Source organism: Myotis davidii, unplaced genomic scaffold (assembly GCF_000327345.1).
Source record: "Myotis davidii unplaced genomic scaffold, ASM32734v1 scaffold244, whole genome shotgun sequence".
NCBI lineage: Eukaryota > Metazoa > Chordata > Mammalia > Chiroptera > Vespertilionidae > Myotis > Myotis davidii.
Genome location: NW_006294993.1, coordinates 1,669,031 through 1,678,313, shown reverse-complemented (window position 1 = coordinate 1,678,313; position 9,283 = coordinate 1,669,031). Strand labels below are relative to the sequence as shown.

Below are 9,283 nucleotides of genomic sequence, written 5' to 3'. Positions count from 1 at the left end.
AAGGTCAAGTTCTCCCTGAGACTCATTAGGACCAGCAATGCTTCCGAGCACTCGGGGCAGAAGCAGAGCGCCATCTTGGGGTCACGGTGTCCGCGGGGCGTAGATGCCGAGGGCCCGGGGGTCTGTGTGTGGACAGCCGGGCTTCTTGCCTGGCTGAGGGTGCTCCCTGCATCCTGGCTGGGCCTCCTGCTCTCCCCCAAAGCCTGCTGGCCGTGCTGGCTGGGCCCCTGTGCTAACGACCTTCCCCTGGGGCAGGAGAGAGGCCCGAGATATTAAACTGACAGCTGATGGCTGGGGCAGCTCACGTGAACATCCCACACCAGGCTGAGCAGCTGAGGCCTTTCTCTGTGAACCTTCATTAAACTGGCGTGAATTAAAATAGACTCTTCGAATAAGCTTCACCCCAAAGTCGGAAGGAGTCAGACTCGGGGACACACAGCTCTGCCCCGGCCGTGGAACCAAGGCCCATGGCTCCCAGGGACGGAAACCAGCTTCAGGGGATGGAGGCGCCCACGGGGCCTCGTGGGGCCTGGTGCTGCTCAGAACGGAGCTGGGGCAGGGCTCGTGGTTTAAGCTGAGAGGGACCTGCCACCGCATGTGAGTGGCTATGAAATCCGGAGGCTGGTGCGACCGGTGCAGGGGCTCTGCCAGGGGCCGCCGGGCGCAGGGGCTCTGCCAGGGGCCGCCGGGCACAGGGACCTCAGCTCCTGTCCCCGACGCTGGAGGGGGTGCTGCCCACTGCAACCTGCCACTGCAGGAGCCTTAAAAATGCCCAGATGGCAGGGCCTGAGCAGCTGGCGGCAGACACGCTCCCGGGGCACCTGGCTTTGAAACTCACCAGGTGGCGGTCAGTCTTGGAGCTGCCAGAGGCCCAGGCCTGGAGCCTCAAGGGCACAGGGCGGCTCTCCTTCGGCATAAAGTGGCACCTTGTCTGTTCCAGAGTGTGAAACAGAGGTCACCTCGCTGTCAGCCAGGCACTCTGCCACGGGGGGCTGGTGGCAGGGGCCTGTGAGGCATGGGCACCTCACTGAAGTCAGGCCCGTGCAAAGAATTCAGAAGGAGAAGGGCCGCGCCAAGTGCCCCTGGGCCCCTCCCTTCCCCTCCTGTGACCCCCACAGTGACCAGTGCCTTCTGAGGGGCAGCCCTGGCACCATGCCCAGCACTTGGGACTGACACTCTGGGCCCCTCCCTGTATGGCACCCCAGGGTATTACTCTCTCTCGCTGCAGTCAGTAGGGTACGGGTAGGGTTTCCCTGAGGAAGCAGTGAGACCATGCATGGGCAGAGCCTGGTATGACCCCCAGCAGGCATGTCAGAGGGCACCCAGTGGTCATTGTTGGGGCTTCACTGCTGGGAATACAACCAGCAATCCCTGGATATTTGTACAAACTTCGTCTCCAGGTTTTGTGGCTCAGAAGCACACTCCACGGTGACAGGACTGGCCACGCAATCTGCAGGGCCTGGTGCAAAATGAGAATGCGGGCCCCTTGTCCACAAACTGCTACAATTCCACGGCAGTGGCAGCAGGGCATGCAGCTGAACTCGGGGCCCTCCTGAGCTGGGCCACAACAGCACAGGCCGCACGCCCGAAGCCAGCCTGAGCAGTGACGTGCGGCAGGTAGAAGGGACTCGGGTGTCTATGGCCACCCAACACCCACACCACATGCACACACACATGCCTTTCCCTGCACGTAGCTACCCTGCCACGTGGGCCACACACACTGATGGGAGAGGCTTGCAGCCCTCCTTGTGCTGCGACAGGTCAAAGGTTGGGTCCCAGGCGTGGTCACCCGCTCGCCTCCAGCGCAGACCCCGAGCCGGTCTGTGTCAGGACCACCAACAGCAGAACCGAAGTTCTCCTCCGGAGCGCCGTCCACTGCCCTGTCCCCGTCCTGCAAGCACATCTGGGCTCCCGTGTGTCCCTGGCTCTTGCATCAGTCCTCTGGGACAGGGAACGGCCTGAGGGGGACTAGGAGAGAGGCGTGGCTTGCACGCGTGTGCTTGTGTGTGCGTGCACGCAGGTAAGGATGTGATATGTGCAGATGCGAGTGTCCGGCCTTGCTGGGCCTCCCTGGAGGCGCCACCAAGAACGTGGGAGGGGCCCAGGGGCCACCCACAGGAACCACAGTCAGAGAGCGGCTGGCGGAGAATCTCTCCCGGACCCTTCGGGCTGCTGACGGTTCTGACGCCCCCTCTCTCCGCTTTGCAGTACGCAGGGGAAGTCCCCGAAAACCGGGTGGAGACCGTGGTCGCAAACCTCACGGTGCTGGACCGAGATCAGCCCAGGTCACCAAACTGGAACGCCGTCTACCGCATCATCAGTGGGGACCCCTCGGGGCACTTCACCATCCGCACGGACCCCGTCACCAACGAGGGCATGGTCACCGTGGTGAAGGTGGGTGCTCACCTCGCTTCCTGCCAGGCGCCCCTGGCACGTGCCCCAGGACAAGTTCAACAGAAATGATCTTCACCCCTAACATCCAAGAACACAGGATGGCACCCAACACGCTGGTGGCAGAGGCAGCCTTCACGAGGACCTGGTCATGTGTCCTCCAGGGACTTGGCAGACTGACCCGTCCACCCCCCAGAGTTACCCTCTCAGGCCCTCCCTGAAGGCTAGCTCTTTAGCCTGTCATGGGTGCCCTCCACCGAACACTGAAGGTGACCACCCTTGCATTCCTGAGTCGCAGCCACGTGGTCACGGAGGAGGGTTCTGTAATCCGTGGCAGGGCGTGCTTTGCTGCCACCTGAACATTTTCCCTGTATTTTTTGGAGCAGTTTAGGCCAATGCTTTTCCTTTCCCAGACTGTCTCTATCTAGGCTTTGGTACCAAGATTACAGTCTGCAGAAGTGTGCGGGGGTGGGGAGGGCTTGGTTACAAAGGCAGCAGGAGGGGACCTGGGCTGACTCCTGTGTCTGGTCATGGTGGCGGGTATATGACTCTACTGGTCAAAATCCACAAGTGACTCTTGGTGTATGCAAAATTTTTTAAATGTTTTATTGACTTTAGACATAGAGGGAGGGAGAGGGAGAGAGAGAAGCATCGATGTGAGACAGGAATATCAATCAGCTGCCTACTACATGCCCCCTACCAGGGATCGAGCCCACAACCCAGGCATGTGCCCTGACCCGGAATCGAACCAGTGACCTTTTGGTGCAGAGGACGACGCCCAGCCAGCTGGGTCACGCTGGCCAGGGCTGCATATGCAAATTTAAAAATAAGTTTTAGAACACTGAGCTGAGAGTCCACCAGCCCCACGGTCCACACAGTGTCATGGTCACTGTGTCCCAGGCAGAATTCAGCAGTAGGCACCACACTTTCTCCATTTTTCTTTCATTTTTGCCTTTATTTCCTACAGGGCTTTCCTCTGAGATTTCCACTTAAAGTGTGCGTAAGGCGACATGTTTCATCTTAGCGTTTTCAAATCGGGTTTGCATTCTTTGATAGGGACCCCATCCTTTCGGACACTCGCCTTCTGAAGGGGTGGCCCGGAGGGGCTGGTGCGTGACAGGGACTTGGAAATGCAGGGACAACTAGGGAACCCAGCCCAAGGGGAAGTCGGTGCCTTGGGGACATTTGTTCTTGGGTCCCATGCTGGGTCTTCGTTGTCGTGCCCCTGCCACGCCGGCCACCCTCTCGGTGCTGTTTCCCACATGAGGCTGTGGGGGAGCTGCGCCCAGTTTCGCACTCACAATAGAGCAGATCCTGGGTGGAAAGGCCTTGGCCCGCGCCTGCCACGGAGCAGGAGCTCAGCGACAGCCAGGGCAGCTGCAGGCGTTGTCACAACCTCACGGGCTGGCTGCTCCCCAGCTCGTTCTCAGTGCCGTGTACACGCACTGCGGCCCCGCCCGCCACCACCCGCCCTGCAGGGTCTGTCTCCACAGAGGAACATGGGGCAGGGATGTCGAGTGACCTCATGGCAGGTGCATACTGGAGGTCCCAGCCCAGCAAGGCGGGCAGAGCGCCTCTCCTCGGACACACCCAGTGTCTAGTTCTGGCCCCCGTGTGCCCTGGACGGGGACGCTGCCCTTCTCTGAGGGTCCTGTGCGTCTGGGGCTGATGCAGCAGGGAGGGCGTGGAGACGCGGGGGCGCCTGGGCACAGGTGTCGGGGCTCGCCTGGTCCTCAGCCTTCTGCCTCAGCTCCTGGCTGCACCTCCCTCCCACCCTGCGGTCCAACTGGCTCGCTGTCAGAGGAAGTCCACAGTCATCTCAGGGGTCTTCTGGGACCCGCCCAGCCCCACCAGCCCCCCAGCTCTGTCCTCCGGGTGAACAGGACCTGGGGGCTCCTGGAGCCTCACTACCTTTGAGCTGCGGCCAAAGAGGGGCACACAGCTGGTCGGCTCTCAGACCCCTCGAAGCAGCATCTGTCACCACGCCCCACCCTCAGGAGCCCCTGTCTATGCTCTCCTCCCTCACACCCCCTCCTGGGGTGTCCAAGGAGACACCCCAGCTCAGATCATCAGGTTCTCCCAGGTCTTCACCTGGGCCTTGGGGTTTCAACGCAAACCCAACACTGGGCTCTGCTTGCCTTCGTGACAGGGACTCCGAGGCAGTGAGTGAGCTGTGGGCCTGGGGACAGGGACTCTGAGGCAGTGAGTGAGCTGTGGGCCTGTGGACAGGGACTCTGAGGCAGTGAGTGAGCTGTGGGCCTGGGGATAGGGTGTCTGAGGCAGTGAGTGAGCTGTGGGCCTGGGGACAGGGCGGGTCAGAGGCAGTGAGTGAGCTGTTGCCCAGGAGCCTGAGGCGGTTCGGGTGGCAGGAACACTGGGCAGGGGTCAGTGAGGGGGTCGGCTTCCCCTGCACCATTTTTCCCACCAGCCCCTGGCAGTTCTTGGAGTCCTGGCTCCCAGTGCATGACTGGCCTGCTGCCCTGTATGCCCCGGGGTGCCATGCTGGAGCCAGCCCCGCCCGCACACCCTGCCCCTCAGCTTTGAGCCAAGGGTCCCGCCACAGCGAGAGGGGGAAGCCCAGCTGCGATGAGAGCAGGGCGCGTCGGATCACCCCTACGTCCCCAGGCACGTGTGGGGCACCGCTGACCCAAATGGCAACATGCTGAGCGCCGCGAGGGGTGGGACCTCAGCCATGAGGACACGTGTGCCGTGGAGGGAGGCGGCAGGGACCACCCCTTCCTTCGGTGGACAGGAGACCACGCCTGGAGAGGAGGAGGGCTCCCCAACATCACGGGGGCTGTGGGAGGACAGTGGGGGCATCAGCACCAGAGCCCTGACCTCCGCCACTGCCTCTAGCTTCTCCTGCGGGGCCACTCCTGCTTCCATGACCGGCGTCTGTCCTTTTCCAGGCCCATCGGCTTCCGTACTTAATCCCTCCCCTTTGCACTTAATTCCCTGTCAGTAGACTGCAGACCCGGTCTAGTCAGTGAGGGGGCGGGGAATCCTGGAAATCACCACACACGGGTTTTAAACAACAGGAATGGGTTCTCTCGTGCTCCTGAGGCCAGAAGTCCGGAATCCAGGTGTGGGCGGGGCTCCCGCCAGAGGCCCGAGGCCCGGCAGCTCCTGCCGCCTCTCCCTGCTGGTGGCTGTCGGCATCTGGTGTCCCTGGGCTCCGGCTGCATCGCCGATCCCGCCTCTGTCTTCACCTGGCCTCTGCCCGTGCCTGTCCGTGCTCTGTCTCCCTGCCTTCCTCTCGCAAGGGCACCTGTGCTTGGGTTGGGCCCAGCCTCAATCCAGGGTGACTTCATCTCAAGATCTATAACTTCATCACATCTGCAAAGACCCTATTTGCAAATAAGGTCCCATTCACAGGTTCCAGGGGGACGTATCTTTGGGGGGCCACCATTCAACCCACGATGCCTAGGGGGACACTGTGAAAGGCCACGGCCAGCGTGGCTTTTGGGTTCCAAGGTTTGGAGAAAGAGCTGACGCACAAATTGACACACAAGACAAGAAACATTAATTTTGAAATTATGGAGGAAGCCAGGGAAAACTCAACTGTAGTCCAGTTCCCTTGAGTCTCCGTTCCTGTCTGCTTTTATTTACTAGAACACACAATTGCCTTTTAGGAATGTAAACAGACATATCAGTGGTAATGTTTAGTAAACAGTAAGATTGTCAGGTTTTGGGGGGAGTTTGCTTTAGGCCATTGAGTCAGCAGCAGGTAATAAAATGCAAATATTCACCCTATGAATATCAAAGCCCAAACTCAGCCTTCTGGGGGACTCCTGCATTTATAGTCATTACTGTTGATCCTGGTTTCCAGCAGGTCACGCCTGGGCAAATGGCACTCAGCTGGGGGAACAGGACAGGCACGGCATCCCCAGGCCTGATGACAGCCAAGCCATGGAGGGGAGTCCAGCTACGAGGAGGGCAGGGTGTCGGGGTCTTTCACCCCAAACTCTCTCCTCCCATTGTCAAACCCAGCAGGAAGCCAGAGACAAGGCAGCCTGGGGGATGGCATCCTTTGGGGCCAGTCTCCTGGGTACAAAGCAGGGAAATGTAGCCACAGACAGGGGCGGTGGGAGCTGACCCTCCAGCCCCGCGGCACCCCCTCCGTCCACCCCACGCACCTCTGCAGCTCACACGATGTCGTCTCTCATCCCAGGCCGTGGACTATGAGCTGAACAGAGCATTCATGCTGACCGTGATGGTGTCCAACCAGGCGCCCCTGGCCAGTGGGATCCAGATGTCCTTCCAGTCCACAGCGGGGGTGACCATCTCGGTCATGGACGTCAACGAGGCCCCCTACTTCCCCTCCAACCACAAGCTCATCCGCCTGGAGGAGGGCGTGCCCCCGGGCACCGTGCTCACCACGTTTTCGGCGGTGGACCCCGACCGCTTCATGCAGCAGGCCGTGAGGTGGGTCCGAGGACAGGGCGCCCTGCCACTCAGGCCCTTGGACCAGGGCTTTCACACTCAGGCCCCCACTTTCCAGGAGGGGAGCCTGAACGCCCCATGAAACCTGAAACCAGAACGTCCCCCTCCCTTTGGGGCTCAGGCAGCCCAGACCAGCCGTGTCTTTCCAGGCGGGAGCCATGGGCCCAGTCCTGCGGACAGGCAGCCGCACGGGCGACGCCACAGCCACGGGGCTGTCCTGACTGACACACAGTGTCCGGAGTCGGGCTGGGTCCTGCTCCCGCCTCGCTCTATAGCTGCATGATTGCAGGTCCCTCGCCCCCCTGTGCCTCAGTTTCCCCACCTGTGAATGAGGGTGATGAGAGAGTCTGTCCCAGCGGTCCTTGTGAGGGTGTGGAGCCCGCCGACCTTGGTGACCATGAGTCCCTGTTGTCACCGTCCCTCCGTGGGAGGACCCTGCACAGGGCTGGAGCCACCTGGTGCCCCAAAGAGTGGGCTGACAGCCCACAGGGGCTGGGCTCCAGGACAGACCCATGCTCCCAAGCCCTCGGCTCACCCCCGCTTCTCCCTCCACAGATACTCAAAGCTGTCAGACCCGGCCAGCTGGCTGCGCATGAACGCCACCAACGGGCAGGTCACCACGGCGGCCATCCTGGACCGCGAGTCCCTCTACACCAAAAACAACGTCTACGAGGCCACCTTCCTGGCGGCTGACAACGGTGCGTCCCGCCCCGGGTGACTGTGGGTGCTCACCCATGCCTTGGGCTCTGGCAGGGAGACTGAGGGAGGCCCACCGGCACCCAGAGGGGAGGCTGCAGTGGGAGGCACAGTGCCAGGTGCCCTGTGCACAGCCGGGCCCCCAGGCAGTCATCCTCCCCGCGTTTATTCAGAGCATCGCCATTCTACCTGCCCACCGACTCTCACCATCCGACCATTCCCACAGTCGCCAGGGAGGAGGAGGCGGGAGGGAGCCAGGGATGGTGCGGTCAGGCTGGGTTTGTCCCCGCCCTGTGGTGGCTGAACTGCTTCTCAGCCTCCCCCCTGAAACTAAGGCACATGCACGTTTCCGCCGAGCAGCGCTGGCCCAGGACCCTGGGGACTGGGCCTGGCTCCAGCCAGCACGGCTGCTGCTGTGACGGCTCCCTGACCCCTCTGTCGCCTGGCACTGCTCCTCAGTGGACACGCAGACAGACAGCCTCTCTGCGTGGCCGGCATTCCAGAGGCCGGTGTGTTCACTAGAACCAGGGTAAGCTGCATGGTAATAACAGTAATTCAACCCGATTAGGCTGGCGGCAGGCAACCAGGGTCCGGCCTGAGAGATGGCTCACTCTGCCACGCCGTGTCTTTGGGGAGCTGCCGCGTGGTGCAGAATGGCTCCTGGTGCTCCAGCCATCATGACCACGTCTGGCAAGCAAGAGGAGCAGGGAGGGCAAGGACGTCCACTCACAGCTCACGAAGGCCAGAACTTAGTCTTGAAGCCATGTCTCGCTGCAAGGGATGCTGAGAAACCTGGCCTTCCAGCCAGGCAGGGGTGACCCCAGATAAAACTGAGGCCCCGTTCTTTTTATGAAGGAAGAAAGGGGACATGGGTGTTGAGGGAGACTTAACAGTCTACCCAGGAAGATGGGTGAGAAGCAAGTTGACCAGGTCATTTCAGGAGCAAGAAGTGCTGGGAGAATCAGAATAGGGGAGGAGAGGGGCGGCCAGGGCCTCCTGCAGTCCCTGGGCTCTGAGGAGCTGCCTGGGGGCCACGACCTGCAGGACCAGAAGGACACACCGGGGAAATGGGCGGAGGGGAGGCCCAGAGTCAGGAAGCAGCCTGTGCAGGCCACGGGGCACGCTGTGCCTGCTGGGTTCTAGGCACAGCTGTGCGGCTAGAATTCGTGAGGCTCGTGCCATAGCCCGCGAGAGCCAGGTCCTGGCAACCCCCGCCGCCTCCTTCCCGCCTCCCTGACAGCAGGTCCATGAAGGCGCTGCAGCCACCTCTTCTCCAGCGGCTCCGCCCCAGGTTAGGTTAGGCGGTGACTGTCCATGGCTCCGTGGCTGGAGTGCGGCATGTGGAAGACCCCAAATGGAGCGCCAGCCGTGGGGCAACAGGACCTGTCGGTGCTGCTCACACGGCTTCTAACGGCAGCACCGAGCTGCGTGGCCGTGAGGATCGTGAAGATTAAAGAAACGTGCTCCACTTGTCTCGGCAAAAAACATGGTTGCTGGTGTCGGGGTCAGGAGCTGGCCTCACAAGGCACAGCCGCTATCAGAAATTGTTGCCACCCCCAGCCGTCCTGGAGGGCAGATAGCACATGCTTCTGCGGCTGCCCAGCCTGCGCCCACCATACCATTGCCTGGGCCAAAGCATGGGGGTCGCGAGGGGCGGGGAGGCCCTGAGGAGCTCTGGGCCTCAGCAGGGCGTCTGTTAGCACCTAGAGGCCAGCAGAAGCTGAAAAACTGCTACGGAGGGCGTGGGCAGAGG

At 61.5% G+C, this 9,283-nt stretch overlaps 1 protein-coding gene across 1 annotated transcript in view; it reads left to right on the top strand.

Moving 5' to 3' along the window:
• The window catches only part of CDH4 (cadherin 4), a 119,693-nt gene that overhangs the window by 101,985 nt on the left and 8,425 nt on the right, over nt 1-9,283 (top strand). Inside the window, exons 7-9 of the mRNA XM_015567722.1 lie at nt 2,209-2,394; nt 6,563-6,816; nt 7,390-7,532. Coding sequence (XP_015423208.1) covers nt 2,209-2,394; nt 6,563-6,816; nt 7,390-7,532 — 583 coding nt within the window. The remainder of the gene's footprint in view (nt 1-2,208; nt 2,395-6,562; nt 6,817-7,389; nt 7,533-9,283) is intronic.